Raw genomic sequence first — 20,165 nt, forward strand, 5'->3', positions numbered from 1 at the left:
CACGTTACGGCAATATAACACTCTTTAGTGCAAAGCTATATCAAAAAAGCACAAGCAGTATAATTAGTCTACCTGTGACAGTTCTCGTGTCAGCACCACATATTCAGAGGGAGCTGCCCCGCAGTTTTTGGTTGATGTAGGCTTTGTAGCAGGATCACAGAAGCTTTCATCCACTTGGAGCTGGTTTTCACCTACACACTTCACTTTTCGATATATTTCCTTTCCTCTTCTATATGTTGTCGAGCACTAAAAGTGAGAAAAACAGCTATAGGCTTTGTACTTAAAACTAGCCCATTACAGAACAAAGTTATTTGCCAACTGCTACACACACCAGTAAAACCCAGACAGCAACAACTTCTATGACATCTGTTATTAGTGTTGGACTGAATTACTCACTGGATCAAAACCCTTTACTTTGTTTCCAAAGTTCAGGTACCTCCAATCAGCTGAGAATACAATTGTGTATAATGACATGACACTAACTGTGGGGTGAGATGGAGGAGAAAATTAAAATGTCAGGCCAGAATGACAGGCTGAGTGAAAAAGCTCTTCTGTGTGAAAAGAGCCAAAAAAGGATTTCAGTGTAATAAGAAAGGAATAAGTTGGTCAAGAAGAGAAAAGAGGGAAAAAAGGGGAGAAAAGGAAACAAAACTGCCTGTTAATGAAGACAGTGGCAGCCTTGGGCAGCCGTATCCCTTGAGCCTGTGCCTTTGCTCTCTCTGTGTCCTCAGATCTCTCCCATGGCAAGTTGGTGGGATGAAGAATTGTTGCAGTTCTATCAGGACAGATGAGAACCCTGCTGCCACCAGAATCCAGAAAAGTGGAGGTGCAGGCTGAGTAATACATGTCAACAGCACATCCCCAGCTATGGGTGCCTCAACTTACATGCTTGAACTTGCTGTGATAAAGGAAGGCTCAAATACACAAACTCCAGTCTCTGCAAAGGCAATAATCAATAACACCACCTAATACAGTCAGACCCAAACCTAACTTAGTATTATTTTGGACCCAACAACAGTCAATTAGAAAACTCATCAAATCTGACACATAATAAAGCCTATTGTTCAAATTTTATTATTATTGACTCAAAGAGGCATTTTGAAGTACTAAAACAAGACACCATAGAGTAAAACAGCTCTGACTTAGGAAACCTACAACTTTAACACGTTAGGTCTTGAAAACCTTGAAGGATGTATACTGCACAAATTCCCTGCGCAGCCCATTAAACTGCCTGGGTTTTCTTCATGAAGAAGATGCTTTTCGTAACGTCCAGTTTGAACCCCTCTGGCTTCACCTTACTCCTGTTGCCTCTTGCCCTCCCACCGTGAGACACTGTGCAGAGCCGGGCTCCCTCCTCTTGGTAACTTGGTTGCTTTGGACTTGTAGAGGGCATGGAGCGTGGAGACAGTTGGCTGGTTTATCTTACAGAAACACCTGATCTTTTAACGGCATGGGGCAGTTCAGAATATCAGGCACATAGGGAATAGCTCAGTCATGAGGTAATGGGGACAGGCAGAAGAATCCTTTTCATTATGCTCTATACATTAGTCTTGTAGCTATTCTTTTCTTTAGTATGAAAATGCCTATTTGGTAGGAGAAAGGTGGCTGCTGCTCTCGGCCTCCCAGCTGCAAGCTGGAGAAACGCTACATCAGGAAATGTTCCTGTGACGCTGTGACTGGTGAGGCAAGGAGATGACACAGGAGCACTAAGAGCTGAGACAGCTGGGCAAAATACCACCAGTTGGGTGGAGGACGTACTGCACCGGGAGCAGAATACAGGTGGATAAACACTTGAACTTGTAGCTTAATACTAGATGTACAGGGCTATATATGAGGCTGGTAAGAGAAGGGAATTGAACACAGGAATTTCAAGGAAACAGCAATATCCACGTGGAAGAAGTTACAAACCAGCCAGAAGAGGTAGTGAAATACAATGCATTTGTGGTGGAGAGCTTGAACACCCAGCTGGAATATTGCAGATGTTTGACAGGAAAGGAAATTTCACCTTCATTGTCTGAAAGCGTATATGGTAAGTACATATGCTAAAAGCACATTCTGAGACACTTCCATTAATTCCTCATTTTAACAGTTCTACGTGAAAAGAGAAAACATGGAAGAAACATATAGTGCCATCTTTCCCTCAGTGTAGCTTAACAGAGAATATATATGTCCAAACTGGAGGAGTATTGCCCAGGTTTTACAGAGCATCAATAAATGATGTATATATTAGCAGTATTCACTTCTACAGCATTGTGTTCCTGAGAGTTTTGAGCCTTCATATTCAAAGTTTCAGGGGCTTTGCCCTAGAAAACTTAATAATGCATATTATTAAGATGCCACAACTGCATAAACTGAGTTTTTATTTAATCTTATGGTAAAAGACAGACCCTTCTGTATACTATTTTAAGTATTATACATAATTTCTGGGTTTCCATCTCTTTGTATATGTTTGTATACATGGATACAAAAGTTATTATATTTTTAGCATGTAGAAAACAGTTATCACACCTTTAAAAATGACAGTTCTCTCCTGAGGGTATCTTTATATTTTCTTCAATATGAAAATGCATATTTGGTAGGAAAATCATAGAATCATAGAATAATTGCAGTTGGAAGACACCCTTAGGATCATAGAGTCCAACCATAACCTAACTCTAGCACTAAACCGTGTTCCTACAAACCTTGTCTAAATGCCTTCTAAGCACCTCCAGGGATGGTGAGTCCACTACCTCCCTGGGCAGCCTGTTCTAACGCTTTCTGTGAATAATTTTTTCCTAATATCTAATCTGAACCCTATCTGGCGCAACTTGAGCCTAATTCCTAATGCTGATCTTTATTTTGCCTATGTTTCCTGATTAAGAAAAAAAAAAAAAGGAAAAAGATGTCATGACATGACTCAGTCAGTTACTTCATACAAGTTGGAAGCTTTACTTACGTCTTCCCACTCATCTGCCAGCCACCGGTACTGCACGCAGGCAGGCAGCCAGCAATGCCTCTTGCCAGCGGGCCGGGCACCATGGGGACACATCGCTTCACTCACTTGGCCCAGGCCCTTCAGCTGGCAGTAGACGTCCCTTTGCTGAATCCCCACTCCACAGGTTACAGAACACTAAAAAGAGATCAAAACCAGCCATTGCCAGTGTGAAATGAGACTGTCCCCTGAAGGTGGTACAGTTGCCATTATTACATGCTCTTAGTATATACTATATTATTTAAAATATACCTCACAGCTCCTACCATACTAATATTTCATTGTATCAGAAAAAAAAAATTATGACAAAAACATAAAACTGCAATTAAAATCAAATTTTTTAAGAAATACAGAAAATAAATGCATCTGAGGTACGTAGACCAATCTTTCTCCTTATCTTAATTTACAGTAGGAACAATCGCTATAGGAATATGCAAAGCAAAAGTCTACATTTTTGCAAGGTTAAACAGTTTACTTTCTGAGTTTAAATAATTCCTTTATTCAATACTGACAGTCTTGACTTGTTTTAAAATGGAAATATTAAAATTAAAGAAAAAAAAAATCAGTATTTCAGGTTAGAGAAATCTTGAATACGGGGCAGTATGTTGAGGATACTTCTTTCTTTTGCAGGTACTACTAAGGATTTTGAATTCTGAGCAGCTTAAAAAGTTTCAAATCCTTCCTGTCATGTGCCTCCTTTCCCCCTTCTTGGCTGAATGTATTTCACTACAACACCAGGGCTTGCTGTGACAGACAGCCCCCTTTCACCCCAGTCAGCAGCCCGATTACAGGTCCCAAAGTCTACCAAAAGACTCAAGCCCAACCATAGAGCAGATATTACTCTAACAAGTGTGGCCAAATTATGGAGAGTGGTAACATGTCTTTGTCAATGTGGGGAATTACATTTTGAAAGAGTGAGTGAAATGCAAAATATTGCCACGTGCTCAGTTATGCATAATTTCACAACAAGATGAGAGATCTTTCATAAGATGAAACCAGGGAAAAGGCTCACAACTCCTTTTCATTGTTCTTTCCCAACAAACCTGGCTTTGCTTCAATATTCAGACTATGACAGAAATTACAGTGGTACTACTGAATTCATTGCTGAGGGTAAGTAAAGTATAAAAATGTACAGTTACCTTGAATTTACAAGGTACCTACCCAATACAAGTTTCAGATTACCAAGTAGTTTCAGTTTTCACAGATATTTGCTCTTAATTACTTTTAAAAGAAAGAAAAAGAAAACATAATGAACTGCTTACTATTTTGTAGATTTACTTGTGATGTGCATACAAAAAAATCTTCCTGAGAACTGCTGCCATTGAAGCTGTGTGTCACCAATACGATCTTGTCTTGTATTCTCACAGAGAACATCATTATAGCAGATTTTACATACCTCTTTCCATCTGCTGGCCTTCCAAACAGGACATCTTCCAGCTCTACATATTTTGTATGTCCGTGGTTTTTTCAAATGTCTGCAGTTTCCTTCCTCTATTTTAGCTTGGAAGCTATTAAAACAATGTACATCACGAAACTTCAAACCTTTTCCACAGGAAACAGAACACTGAAAAGAGAAATGTATTTCATTACTTTATTAAAAATCTCAAACTATAAGAAAACCAGAAGAAGCTGTGGCCTTTGTGATTATAGGAATAAATTTCTATGTTACGACATAACATTTACACATCTAAAATTTCTTCGTAAGCTCTTTCATACTGAGCATTACCAATCAGATGTCAAACATCTTGTGTCTTGTCCATTCATTCATGTTGTCATTGACAACTACCCAAGCTCAGCCATCTACATCATGCAGGAGACAGCTTGATATACTGATCTCATAAGAAGATGCTCTATCAGCCTTCTGTTTCCAGTACATTCATTGCTATTTTTGTGTAAGCATTATGCTTATCATCAGCATTAAAGGAAGAAAAATGGAAAATTGTGGGTATGCATGTTTCCAGCTATTGGGCTATGAAAGCACGTTTGTCCTGGCACCTCCCTTCTGTCAGCTTTGTATATCTTGCTGTATGTGACACAGGGGCAAGAGAAGAGGTATAGATGCTATAGGTCATGGTGCAGTCCCTGGAGGCATGGCCTTGCCCTGCCACCCCAGGATTTGTTACTTATACACACCACTGGCTCCAGGACCTCCCTCCCTCTGGTGTAAAACCAATGGAGCTGCAGATACACTTTGAGAAACCCACCGTGGCAGGAGCACTGGCCATGACTGTGGCACACCTGACAGATCAGTCTCTTCTGGAGAAAGGGCCGTTCTTCCGCTATATTTTCACCCTGCCACAAGACTTTAGTGAGGTTTGAATTTAATTCTTCAAACCAGGGCCGTCCTATTCCCCCCGCAGAGCAGAGCTGCAGGTCCCAGGGAACTTTTGGTCAGACAAGGAACATCTGAAGCACTTCCACATTGGGTGGCTGCTCAGCTGACTTCTCTTGGATCGTGAGAATTCTGAATGTCAGCACTAAAGTGTCATTATTATTTTTATGCTTTCATTAATCTTTTTTATGCCATCCTATGAAGAAATTTTGATCAATTGAATTAATTCCTTTTCTGTCTGGAAAGCAAACATTCTTAATTTGTTCTAGGATTTCCTCTGTACTTTATTTTACACTTAGACAAGGATTTCTTACACAATCAAGTACAGAATTAATACTCAAAGAAAAATTTCATTTCTAAGTGGGTGTGAAAAGGAGCTAAACATAAACTTTCTTCCAAAGTACCTAAGATATTTCTGTTCCTTTTATCTTACATTGTCATCTATGTCACTAGAATTACATATAAACTTAATCAAGCACTTTTTTTTAAAGTAAATTTTCTGTCTTCAAGAAAAGAAGTTGTCCTGGTTTTGTTAAAAAACAAGTTTCTCTTTTAGTGAATTTTGCCTGTCAGTTAAAGCCTTCATATTAGCCACATTTTCCTGGAGAACCAGATACATGTTTTGGTAAACCTAGCAATGGAATGTTAACTTATTGATAAGCACGGATGGACATCTCGCAAGAGGGGCGACGAGAAACTGATGACCATGAAACTGACCAACTGTGTATAACATTCCATTCACGTGAATACTTCATATAAAAGTGAGAGATCACGAGGATCTTGTCCTTTTTTCCTTATGGCCGACATTAGGAGAGGACTTTTCTAGTTGTCCCTGTGAACTGAGGCCTAGTGACGGACTGAATCCAGCTCCGGTTGGCTGCAGAGTCCAGTCCAGGACTTCGGGTGCCGGCTCTGCAGTTGCTGGGACTTTCAAGATTGGTTTTGTATATTTTGTATTATTTTCTCTATTCTTATTAGTAGCATTAGTAAAACATTTTTGATTTTTTCCCACTCTCTTCTCTCCGTCCTTCTTTCCCTCCCAGTCATCTGTCCTGAGTGGGAAGGGGGGAGAGGGAGGGGCAAATGGGGCAAGTGGGGGGGAAAGGAGGTTAACAATACACCTGCCAGGGTTTTATTGTCACTCCGCAATCTAAACCCTTGACAGAAGTTCAGATCATTCAGCCTTCAATACCAAGCCTGGCAAACGTTTGTCTGAGAACAACACCTGGAGAAAAGTTCTTAAAATATATAACAAGCAACTATATTAAATTAACCTGCTAGGAAAGAAACATTTTTCACAATAACTGTACTTCGTTGAGCAGAATCTCAGCTGACTCATTTGTCTTCAAATACAACCAGGATTCCTATGTGTCCTTAAACATTAATATGTGTCACCTTAAAGGTTTAACTGAAACTGTCAATATATTTTAAATTAAATATTTGCAAAATAAAGGAATAAATTTAATTTATCACAATACAATGAACAGCATGTTTCTCTTAAGCAACTGTGTTTGCAAAAAGATAAGAGTACTCATTTAGTCACAACTTCCTTTTTATATGTCTGCTGTACTATTCCAGCAAAAAAGTGTATTTTTTTCTAAATTAAATCTTGCTCTCAGAAAAATCTTTCAGTTTATCATTTTTAAATACTGTTAATGTAGTTTTGCAATTTATGTTCAATTAATTTAGAGACTACTTCAAGACAGGAAAATACTTCCCAGAACAGAAATTACCTGAAACTAAATTCTTTCATTCTTTTTATCTATGACTAATGTAGGTCAGAAAACTTAAAACTTTGCAAATCATATAATTATAAAGGGCTTTCAGAGAACTCAGCTCTGAATTCAGAGGGTTTAATTATCAAAGCAGACAAGATAACGTGTATGCATGAAAACTAAGCTACTGATGTGATCTTGATAATTGATTTTACTCTCCCCTGAAGCTTTTTTCTCCCCAGGAATTTCAATCATAAAATGTAGACCTAAAAGACCCTTAAATTCTGAAGATTCTTCCTTTTCATTCTTCAATCGTATGTAAGTGAAGTGCAGCACAGAGTTACTTAACCTTCTCCTACGATGTGTTAGGAAAATAGGGCATGTCCCTCCTTCCTCAATGGCTCCCAAGAAGCCTCCACGTCAGGAGATGAGGCTGCCACAGCACAGAATTATCTCGCTCTTTAATTTCTCATTGCCCTCAACATTAATATTAAGGCAACACTTTCCAGTATATATACATATTTGTCTATACAGCCTGTGCAGGTATCTTTTATCCAACAAAAATGAAATTTATTGTACAGGGCTAATGGCTGCTATTAGCAATAGAATATGCAAAGAAGTCTCGTAGCTGTATCTCAGTCTTCCTCACACCTTCAATAACATCTCTGCCCACTAGTTATGACATTACATATTTCCTTCTACATGGGTTAGAATTGGATCTGTTTTGGTGGTTTGGGTTTTTTTCCTTTCTGTTTTGGGTTCTTTTCTTTCTGTTTTGGGTTTTTTTTGCTTGGTTTTTTTAATTCATGAGTCCAAACTCAACTGTACATCTCTCATATATTTAAATACTGTAATATTTATAATTTGTGCTATTCTTTCTTCTGAAGAAAAAAAGAAATCAAAGATTTGTGTGTTAAATTAGCTTATTATAAGATATTTTTAGTAGTTACAGAACAACATCTGTATAAAGAGATTCTTTTCAGTCCTCTTTCATAAGGATGTTCTACTGAATTTTCTAACTACAGTACAATTATACAAGAATTAAGAAAATCCACATTTGTTTTCTGTCATATTAGATGGGAAGCTGAGTTCAGAAAGGAAAATACCAGTCTGGATATTAAGGATAACAGAGGCTTTACAAACAGTTATTTCAAATGGTACTTAAAATTTCTTTCACTCAAATACTGTTTAGCTTGGACGACTCGAGATACCTGGAACCCATTCTGTTCTTAATGTTACATGCAGAAACACAAATGAAAGATAATTAAAATCTGTAGGTAGATATTATTTTCAATTATTTTGAAAACATTTTTGTATTTGCAAACAATTAATTTAATTATAAGAAATATAATTGAACATTCAAGTAATGTAACTTTTGATAAGTAATCTGTTTTGCTTTGTTTTTCTTGCTGAGACAATAAGTTACAGAATGTTGCCAACTCATGTGAAGAAAATATCCACATTTAAATAACTTTTTTCCAGGGAGTTTTTTTACTCTGTGTTAATCTAATGTTATCTTAAACAACTTTAAAAAACATGTTCAACAGCTCGTGATTATGTTGGAAAATCTTAAATGCATTAAATCCTTACAAAGTGTAAGCTTTACGAAAATAGAGAGATAGCATTTCTGTATATAGATTTGCTATCTTACTCTTTCACGTAATCATCAAGTCACAGATCTCATCCTGTGTTTCCGTGTGTCCAAAGCTCTGTTGAATAGATCTTACACTGAAAAATAAACTTAATTGTGCAAAAGGTAATTTGCCAGTGTCCTAACACTGCAGGTTTCAACTGATGAGCTTTCAAAGTTGTTGGGTTTTTTGTGTGTTTTTTGTTTTGCTTTTGTTTAATTTAAGGCATGAAAAAACACTGAAGTGTAGTTCATTAGGTTAATGTGTGCTTGTTGTTTCACTGAAGGAAAGATCCTGGTATTTTTAAAAACTAACCCCCCCTAGACATTAAGCTGCTGTAAACTTCTGCTTAAATATGATTGCTCAAATTGAAAACCAAGTAAATCGCCAGACTAAGAAATGCCTCCAAGCAGCTTTGCTTGAATGAGGTTCTTGGCGTACTGGATGTCCCCGAATTCCATGGAGCAGCTCCTGCCCAGTTCAGCGCAGTTCCATGGGCTGGATTCCCCTTCCCACCAACATCAGCACATTGCCTAAATACCTCTAAGGATCAGACCCTTTGCAATTTCAATGGGATCTTGATATAATTAGGGCAACTAATTCCAGGATTGTTATTCTTGAAGTCTCACATGTACATCAGCTACAGAAGCCCCTAGGCTGCCCTGAGCCACAGTTGCACTTCAGAAAGTTCCATTGGTGCTGAACAGTCCAATTCTACAAACACGCACAATCCTTTCAACAGACTGACCAGCTCAGCACTTTGTATCCCATAAGGACAATCAGCATCCTGAAAACAGGTTTTCCTCTGTTTCCACTGACAAGTTAATAAAAATAAAGCAATTTCTCTAAGAGTGCACTGAGTGCACAGGAGGTGAATGAGGCACGTTACAAAGTACAATGATAGATATTTAGTACAAGAAAAGAGAAATGCTCTTAAGTTTTTATTCTTTAACATATGAAAAAGCTAATGCACTCATCCTGGATGTAGATGATCCAGGATCAGAAATGGAAAGTTCAAGAGGGTGTATTACTCTGTATGTACAGTATCCTCCTGGAACTGGACATATTCTGGATTAATTCCTTAGATAATACATAAAAATAGTTCTTAAAGGGACTGTTTCCTCCCAGAATGCCTTGGCATCAGATGCAAGCAGCTCAACTGTGTTCTTTACTGGATGGTGACACACCTTTAGCAAGAAAAATGAAGACTACTTCTGTCCAGCTTCTTATTGGAGACTCCTGACAAGCAGATAAGGGTTCTCTGTCCTTCAGCACAGAGAATGAATACCAAGAAAGGAAAGCCAGTCTCCCAAATGCTGAATTAAAAGCTTTAATCAATATAAAGTGGGCATGCATCTTAACTTTTCTGTAAGGGCAGAACACAGCTCCTGCTCGGTTCTTGGGATGAAAAATAGAGATTCCAAAGAAGATACCTGAGTGGGACTCCCAGCTGGCTAACGACATCTAAATACAGCTTACAGAGAGGTGTCTTGCATTGAGCTACATCCCCACCAGTGTTTTCCTTAGAGAGCTGCATATTGCACACATGGACCTAAGATACCTGTCTAACAAGTTTCCTTTCATTAAGAAGCATCAAATTCTCACTTGCACGGGAGTGAGCCCTTGTTCTGTACTCTGGTAGGCACTTGCGTCTTTTTGGAGCCTCTAGCCTGTAGTCCATTTCTTACAAGACTGAATTTTGCCCTTCATAAGCCTGTGTTCCTTCTTGGAGTTTCTCATGCATTATCACACACTATCTCTGAAATATGGTCCTCTCACTGCTTGGTGCCTACTCTGTTCTGTGAGATGCTCTGGTGGTGATCTCCCCAAGGCTTAATTCCCCTGAGCAAGGGAAGTACAGCTGCACATAACTCTCCTGCTGCTTGACCTCCTTCCATTTAAACTTGAACATGGTCAAGAACAATGCAGTCCTCATGGCACAACACTTCCCTGATGTGGCTTCACTTGTACGACATTCCACGCAATTGGAGGCTTATGCAGAGTACATTTTCCACACATTTTCTGCAGATTGAATGTGTAGAAAAAAAACCAAAAAACATAAGAACTTTAAAGTTCAAAAGAAACATGAACATTTATTTTTAAAAAAAGGTAAGTTGAAAAAAAATCCTGTAACCACTTTACACAGAAATTCTAGCACTTGTCTCAACATTGGCTAAAGTAATATTTCCCATATGTCAGCTTCTTTCAAAAACATAAAACTACAGTAAGAAGCTGGACTTGATTACTATTGTTCAAAGTCATTCCATAATGCTAGCAACTAGGACTCATTTGCTTGGGTTTTTTCATAGTAATGAAGTTCTGTGAGGATCAGTCTGTCAGAACTCCTGGTGCTCTCTGTGGCACAGGCAGCCCCTCAGACAGGCGTGCCAGCATCACTTCCTACCAAATTAAGGCTCTTTCTGCAGCTGACACGCAGAGTTTCACTGAAAGCTTTTTGATTCTTTCGCTATTATTATTTCATTGAAAAGATGAAGACCTTGGATTATTTAGTGGATTTTGTTCTAAATTTTCTTAACCTTTTCTTTCAAGGGAGTGTTTTGTATAGCTTAGCTGGTAGGTCAGTGGGCTTCTAGATACTGAAAAACAGACCAGTAAATGCAAAGCACCGAGCAATTTCTTGTTGCATTCATATTCGCTATAAAGGGACCTAAAGTGACTGTCACTAGTAGTACTGTAACTGTACTAGTTTTAGCTGGGATAAAGTTAATTAGTATGGTGCAGGGTTTTGCATTTGTGACTAAAATGTTGCTGATAGCATATGGACATTTTATTTATTTTTGAAAAGTGATTATACAGCATCAAGGCCCTTTCTGCCCCCCATGCTGCCCCACCAGCCAGTAGGCTGGGGCTGCACAAGAGGTTTGGAGGTGACACAGCCAGGACAGCTGACCCCAAATGACCAAAGGGATATTCCACACCATATGACAACATGCTCAGCAATAAAAGCTGCAGGGAAGGAGGAGGAAGGGGGTTGTTGTTTGTCTTCCCAGGCAACTGTTACACGTGACGGAGCTCTGCTTTCCTGGAGATGGATAAACAGCTGCCTGTTGATGGGGAATAATGAATAAATTCCTTAGTTGGCTTTCCTTGTTGGCACAGCTTTTGCTTTACCTGTTAAAATGACTTTATCTTAACTCACAATTCTTCTCACTTGTATCCTCTCAATTCTTTGTCCCATCCCACACCAGGGTGGGCAGGAGAGTGAGAGAGCAGCTGTGTGGGGATTAACTGCCTACCAGGGTTAAGCCGCAACAGCACTGAAAAAGGATAAAACATATTACAAAAGGTATTTTCTTCCTCTTTTTGTCAGGCACTTCTGTGACTGGGCAGAAAGATTAAAAAGATATGACATTTATATAATGAGTCAGAATAATTACAAACCTACAGGGTTAAACACAGTAGTTACTTGACTTGTCTGACAAACTGCATTTTGATGATCTCTGGTTGGCCCAAAAGTCTGTTTGGGCTATTTAACAACTTAGCTAGAAGTAAACTGGGACCACTACTGCACAGAAGATACTAGTAAAATGTTACTTTGAGCATTACTTAGTTGAGAGTTACTTCAAATTTTTGTTTGCCATATTAGAACTAGCTCCTCTTCTGCCTCCTTCCTCCCTGTTCGCTGCATCTCCCCAGGGCTCCTTGCAGGGCTCGAACATGAAATAGGTATTTTCAGCTAAAAGTATTCCAAAAGTTGTTTTTTTCCTTTAAATACATAGACTGCTGTCCAGAAGCAACACAGACTCTGTAATTAGGTTCTACTGAATTATTTGATTCAGAATCAGTAATTCTTCACTAAAACAAGCATAAACACTTGTGCCATTAGCTCTATCACTCAGAAAGAACCATGGTTATAAAAGACCAACCATTCCATCACTCCTGAGAAAGAGCAAATTGAACTCTGGGAGGTATGTACGTGATTTACTGTTACATCTAAGTTACACCTATTTTAACTACAGAAGTTAAACTGAAGATATTTTTGAGTCACTTCATTGAGTATGGCTTCATTTCAAAAGTTCAGTGATATATCACATTGCTCTGGTGGTCAAAAAATGTCTTGATTTGATTTGGTCCTCCTTGCAGCTGCAATCTGCAAATCTTTGCCATATTTCTAAACGTGCTCTTGCAACTTTACCAATGGAAGGGAGGAAGACCAGGCTAAGAAGGACCCAAAGACTTCATCCAATCTATCATGCTGCTCAAAGCTACACCTGGACCATTTCTAACAGTAGTTTGTCACTCTTGTCTCCAATGACACGGATGCTACAGCCTCCTTTGCATGCCTTTTTCCACTGTCTAGCCATCCTTACAGTTAAAAAAAAATGTCTTAGGATTTAACAATAGTCTCTCTTACTGTTAGATTAGATGGTTACTTCTCATTCTATGCTTAGCAGACTGAGAAACACTCACCTCTTTGTAAACACTGATTACAGGTTGAAAGAATATCTCATTCAGTCTACTCTTCTGTAGACTTGGTCTTGAAAAATGCAGCTACCTCAGCCTTTCCTTATTCATCACTTAGTCCAAGTCTCTTACCATTCACGCTGCTGTCCTATGAACACACCCGGCTGTCTGCATGTTTTTTACAAGGATGTATCCAAGACTGTATGCTGTGTATCAGCTGAAGCTTCAGAGTTAAAATGTACCATGACAAGAAGCCCATACCCAACAAGCATATACCAAATATTACTTTTTTTTTTGTTCAAGTTCTTTGTGGCCTTCCCACTTCACAGAGTTCTATATGACATTTGAAAGATAAGATCTAGAGTGAAAACTACTTCCTGCATTAATATTTGCAATCATACTTCAAACCTCATGTGATCTTTGATGTAAATTAGTAATAAATTCACTTCCTTCCTGTAAGTGCTGCCCTCTGATCCAAACACTACGTAGATGGCATTCCTACCACACAAATTGACTGGGTCTCCAAGTTCAATAACTTCTTTTTTTTTTAATTCAAACAAGACTGTATTTCTAATGACCAAATGCACAGCCAACTGAGCTCAGTGAATTCCAACAGGTCCCTTTCTCTCAAGCTGGTGAACTACTGCTGAGTGATGTCTATTTGTAGAATGCTCCAAATGGCCTCCACAGCTACTGCAAATTCTTCCCTGTCCATTGCCTCTGCATGTGGAAACAGAGCACCCCGGAATATGTTTGACTCTCGTATATCAAAATGTGAAAGATGAGAAGCTAGCACTGCCCATGTTTCAGTGAGCTGCAACACAAGCATCATCTCAAAAACACTTTGCAAAGTTCAGTCCCCAGCACAGCTTCGGCTTGCATGACACTGACAGATGATCCCCTGAGGTCAGTGACACAGGGCAAGTCTCCACGTTCCTCCTGTTGGACTTGTCAAAACCATTTGCAAAGTGTATCATGAGGTACTGTAGCCCATCTGGAAACAAAAACAAGCATAGACAATCCAGCAATGAATGTTCGAATCACACCTCTCTGAGCCAAACAGGTAATCATGATGTTTAATTGTTCTTTTCCAGGTTTTTGGCAGAGAGAGGTCAATAATATGGATATTCTTCTGTTCAGACTGTACAGTGAGATTTCACAGTACTGGTTTTCAGTTCTATGCCCTGAAAAAACCCACAATTTTTAGTAGTTGCAACTACTACCACCTACAAAAATACAAATTTGGATTAGCTATCCAAGACTGAATCTTTCACGACAATGTTAGAGCTGCCTGAAGTCCTTCCTGATTCCTTGCTAAGCCAGGATGGCCCACAGTTCCACAACCACCTTCCCTCACCTAAATTAAAGAGAAAATTTATCACAGCCTCTGAAATGAAGTATTATCTCAAAATCCTTCTCCATCCAATGTAAGCAACAGTACTGCTGTGACTTGTGGAGTATTTTTATGACTAGACAAGTATGTAGGCTCACGAGTCTGAGTCTCTTCATTCTAACTCATGAAGAAAGCCATCCTCCTTCCTCTGTGACAGGATCCTCCAAAAATACCTGAGTATTGCGATTGCTACACTTAACACCCGAGTTATTTATAGCTAGATTCTGCAAATAACAAGCATGTTTTTTCTAGTTAACATTGAGCTCAACTTCATCCAGAAAGTACTTATCAGATCATCTCTTTTGTGTTCAGACAGCTTTGAAGTGAAAGTACTGTTCTGACTGAAACCTATTTAGTGTTATTTCAAAATCTTAAATTTGAAGATCAGTTTTCCTCCCCAACAATTTCACATTCATTCCTTGAAATTAATAAAAACCCTGGAAAATTTGGAGTAGAATACATCTTAGATTTTTATAAACAAATGTAGTGTTAAAGGTCAGTTCTCTTATTATTCTCATGAGGGAAATTTACGAATTTCCCTCTCAGAAGACATTCTCTTCAGCATGGAAGCTAAGGAAGGACGGCCCTCACACAAAGTGACTGCCATTACTTGTAGCTCTCATGGCATGAAAACCAGAGAACAATTTGCTCCAAGTATCATCACCTGCAGCCACTATCACAATCTAATATGGAAGCTTCATAACTTCACCCCTCTCAAGAACAAAAGGGAGCAATGATAATTTTCTCTGAGGTCTGCCTAAGAAGCACTTCCACATTTTTGGTCTGGCTACATACTCTGGCTGCATAACAGGGTGAGAAATAATACACATGCCAAGTTTCCACCATCCATATGTTGGTTTCCAGGGCTTTCAGATACATATCATGGATATGAAGACCAGTGAGTTCCAAACCAAAGCCAGTGTGGGTGTGCTGGAGCGTGCTGTGGTACAAGCTCACAGCCAGTGTGCCTGTGGCAGCTGAGACCAGCGAGAGACAGCAGACTCTTTTGAGGTCATCTAACCTGTCCACTGCCCATAGCCAGTCCTCTTCTGACAGGATTGAGCACTGTGTGCTCCATAAAAAGGCAGCATTTGTCTGATTCTTTTTGAGAGAATAATTTTGTTTCAACTTCCATCTGAAGGATAACAGAAAACTCCTGAATAGTTATTTTCCAAGCACGCTGAAGCACATCTACTGAATAGGTGGACAGAAATGAGAAACTACCTACATATACATACATAGAAAAAGCAGGAATAAAAAAAAGAACAAAGAGGATTAAAGACAGATTTTAGGATTGATGTGGGTAACAGGAAGGTAAAACTGCTAGGAGAGGATATATATGGCATCTAATAGGAAAGTGTTAATATATTCCTCTTGAAGATAAAGGCATCCTAATTCAAACAAGCACACCCCAAACAAACCCTTCCACTGTATTAAAGTCAGAACCATCAGTACAGATCTTGAAAGTAAGATGATTTCATGTCTGCAGAAGCCCAACTCTACTGATGATACTACAGAGGAATTTTAGACAATATTTAAAGTTGTCACCACATGGTCTGATTTTGTTTGTCCTGCCAGCTGGTGGTGGCCTTAATGAGACAGATCCCTCAGCAAAACAGCAGTCTGCCTGGATGGCAGATCAACAACCAAACACACTCTTTGCAGCTGTTGGAAAAATAAAAATCAGAACTCTTGAACTCCCACTTCATGATCATTCACAGAATTTCTTCATTCTACTCAGAATTGTGAATAAGTCTTTTAATTTGGCCTGTCTTTCTGATATCTCAAAGCGCTATCTATTAACTCAAGTTTAGCACAACTACAGCAGATGACCACATCCTCCTTTGAAAGCCCTTTCATGTCTTTCCCTCTCATGATGAACACCACCATTCTGCTCATCACTGCCTTAGGCCCAGCATCCTTTTTGATGCCAGCTACGGATCACTTGAAAAACAGGCTGTTACCATGCACAGCTGCCCACCTACCATGATAGTCAGCCAGGCTTCTCTGTGCCATGTATTGCCATTGCATCTGCATACATCTCATAATAATACATAATCTGTAAGCTTTTCCAGTCAGCAAACTTCTCTTTGTTTTACCTACACAGCATAATTAGATCTTCAAACAAACTTTTAGCTATTGCAGTAACACAAGAACAACAGAACTGCCAAAAAAGCTGCAACATTATTTTAGCAATTGTAGGATTTGGCTTTTACACTACCTATATCTTTAGATACTGGTGGATACTCAGTGATATCCAAGTCCTTTCCAAGGGCATGCTCATATAATAATCCACTGCCCAAAGAACTGTATTTCACAGGTGCTACTTCAGGTGTCATCATTAAAGAAATTTTCAGAAACATTTTTTCTGTAAATGGCTGACCCTGCTTTCTGTATTATATAACTACTCTTCCTGTATTTTCTGTTTTTTTCCCTAAAAATGTAACAATCTAAATTCTCTTCATTTTAAGAAATAAATTAATTTACAACTTACAAGAGATAAGATTTTATTTTTAGACAAAGTTCTATCACTTTTCTTTCAAAAGAGAAGAGTTGTCTTCCTTGTTTGGAGGTGATTCCACTACTCTGCTGCTATAAAGAGTGCAAATTCCTGATGCCAGGTAAAAATCTCAAGCTTTAGTGGGACTGAGAACTGGTAAGTAAAACAAAAGCCTTTTATGAGAGTTCACTGTAAAGCCTAAAATTACCATCACACAATTCAGAAAGGAAAATTTGGGCTCAAGCAATATTCAAGTCTAAGTTTCACAACAAGGAACCAAATTTGACTCAAATTTTTGACAAGTTAATAAGTCAATATGGCATACAGGAAGGAGACTACCAGCTTCCCATTTTCTGTAAGAGAGTAATCCAAGGCATCAGAGAACCCAAATTATGGAGATATTAGTGTGAGTGTAGATGGAAGTTTGTATGGCACAGAGGAAGAGGAGAAAAATAAAGCAAGATGAACAGTTCGGCGTCAAAAATACAGGAAACGCTAGAAAGAGAGGGAAATTCTTCACGGAAATTGAATATCATACTTTATTGGACTCAAACATGAATAGTTGAGTCAAAGTCCAAAATCAGACTCAGTTGTCGTGACCCATCCCCACAATATTATTTTCCTTCAGGCTTCAGCTTCCCTGGCAGAAGAGCTCACTAGTACATGCAACAGTAACCTAACAGAGAAGTGGCAGAGATGCTAACACTGCTGATGTGATGGCATCAGTGAGATGCAAAAACAAGCCTTGTGCTAATTAAAGGTATTTTATGTTTCTGTTAATGTTTACTTGATAATTTTGAAAATTTAAAAATAATCACAGCTTCATGAGTTGATGATCAATATGTTCTCCGTCAACAGTAATGATATATCACATGTGCTACCTCATTTAACACTCCTTTATAGGTTCCATTTAATCTATCAATTACAGTAAAAATTTAATTGCATAGTTAGCTTTCCTGCCTTACTTGCTCTTGATTTGAATCTGCTGCATCGGATTACCACCTGAGAATCAGAAAAACAATAGGTATTTCTGCCTCCTTTCAGCACCCATTTGGCAGGCTCTGCTACCTCATGTGCAGGTCTTAAGTGTCACTACGGAGTCTGCACGTACCACTGCTAAGAACTGCACCATCAGCCCTCAAGCAACATCATCACTGTAATTAATGACAGTATATATTACAATGATGAGAAGTAAGATCAGCTTATTAATTGCTGGGAGGGAACAGATAAACTACATTGCTCAGCTGGTATGTGTACCAAACTTGTATCATCTTTCAGTTGAATGACTTAAACAACAGATGGCTGAGGCAAATCACAATTAAAAATACAGGAACAATGGTAAGTTGTTAAAAACAAAACATAAAAACTCACAACACTACCACAAAGAAAACCCACAAACAAACAAAAAAACCCACAAAACCAAAACCAATGCAAACAGCAGCACCACCACAAAAATCCAGAAAATTCTGCCTTACCTCTCCTTGTAAAATCAGTGGCAAAGACGAACAGAGGTAGACCCTCACTAACTCTTTCTGAAAATCTTAATCCACAGGTATAAATTTGTGTCGAATTTACAAGACTGAATAGTAATCCTGCTCTTTGCCTTTAGTACCTCCTAGAAAGTATTCGGTACAGACACCTTTACCATTACACCATTGGAGATGTGAAATTGCTGACTTGTCCAGACTTCAGCAAGTCTCATCTTTCTTTATTCCACAGTTATGCAACACTAATAATACCTTTAAGCAAATACATGAAGGCAGCAGCATTGGAGACAAACAGTGAAGTGCAAGCATTGATAAAAAAGGGTGGCAAAAAAGGAGATAGTGTAAACAAAAGAAATGGCAGAGATTTTTTTTTTCCTGTTTCAAATAAATGGATAAATTCCCAGACACATTTTCCAAATGGAGAACAACGGATGTATCCACATCCATCCAGCAGGTGTGTTCACAGACCTCCATGAAAAACAAACAGCAAACCAAAGTGAATCCATTTTTGCTTTCACTGACCAGACAATTTCACAGACTGCACCACAGGGAGGATCTTGTTATGCTTGGGAAAACTGAACAAATGCATGGGAATGACATAATCTGCATTCTCACTGGAAAGTAATGTTCACCTCTTGAGAGCGACATTTTAGTCATAGGTGTTCACAATAAAAGTTGGACCATGATGGAGCATCTCTGGTGTGGAAGCTATGTTTGCATGATCAAAAGTGTTGCACAGAAAAAACCCATTTGTTTATATACTTTTCACAATTTAAAACTTCATTTTATGGATTCTTCTTTTTTATCTTCAGAGATATGGTACTTTCAATAAACCAATTACTAAATTAGTCAGAGATGATACAGTCTTACAATGCTAGACCTATTAGTTTTAGCTAAGTTTGCAAAAACCTAAAGATGAGCAGAAGAAACACTGGATGCCAGCAACTGCAATCTCTGATTTATCATTTTTAATCATCTTAGCAGCAGCAAAACAGTAGCTCAGAAATAAAAGGAATAACAAATACATGAGCTCTGTATGTCTGTCTGCTCTATAAAAAGTATCGCTTCACTTCTTCATTTGATTAAAAACTAATGTTTTGTATTTGAACTTTAAAGACAACAGAAAATACAAAGCAATATATACTGAAATAGTACAGTACTGTCAGAAATTTTTCAAACGTTTTAGAACCATGCAAAAGTATAACTCTATAGTACTTAACGCGATATCAGGTAAAGAATTAAGAAAAATAACTCAAATTACTTTAAACATTAATTGGACATGAATATATGCTTATATTTCAGCCAATAAGAAATACAACATTTTACCTACCTTCACATGTTGAATTCCAGTTTGTTTCCAACCTAAGCCACTCTCCTGTGTATTTTCAATTTCCTTACAGATCAGTCTTTCCAGCATTGCAGTCATGTGCATAAATGTGAGCACACATGCAAGCTTCTGAAAGACTGATTCTGCAAGAAACCTGTGTGCCTGAGCCTGCTCTCAAAGGGAAAGGGCCACAGATACATTAATACATATGTTAATATATGTACTGACCAACAGAACTGTCTGTCTTGTGGAGTCACCAGTCTCCTAGTTACCAGTTTTCAAAGAAAGAACTGGGAACTCCTGTAACAGAGAACTACGGAACATTTTGTTCATTTCCTAACCCATGCCTGGAAACCAAAATATTTATGTATTAACCCTCATAAA

General features: G+C 38.5%; 1 protein-coding gene across 1 annotated transcript in view; it reads right to left on the bottom strand.

Moving 5' to 3' along the window:
* The window catches only part of ADAMTS20 (ADAM metallopeptidase with thrombospondin type 1 motif 20), a gene marked incomplete at both ends in the record, with an annotated part of 96,933 nt that overhangs the window by 6,163 nt on the left and 70,605 nt on the right, over nucleotides 1–20,165 (bottom strand). Inside the window, 3 exons of the mRNA XM_080349818.1 lie at nucleotides 73–246; nucleotides 2,936–3,109; nucleotides 4,368–4,535. Coding sequence (XP_080205944.1) covers nucleotides 73–246; nucleotides 2,936–3,109; nucleotides 4,368–4,535 — 516 coding nt within the window. The remainder of the gene's footprint in view (nucleotides 1–72; nucleotides 247–2,935; nucleotides 3,110–4,367; nucleotides 4,536–20,165) is intronic.

The sequence above is a fragment of the Nesoenas mayeri genome (genome assembly GCF_963082525.1).
Source record: "Nesoenas mayeri genome assembly, chromosome: 1".
Lineage (NCBI taxonomy): Eukaryota > Metazoa > Chordata > Aves > Columbiformes > Columbidae > Nesoenas > Nesoenas mayeri.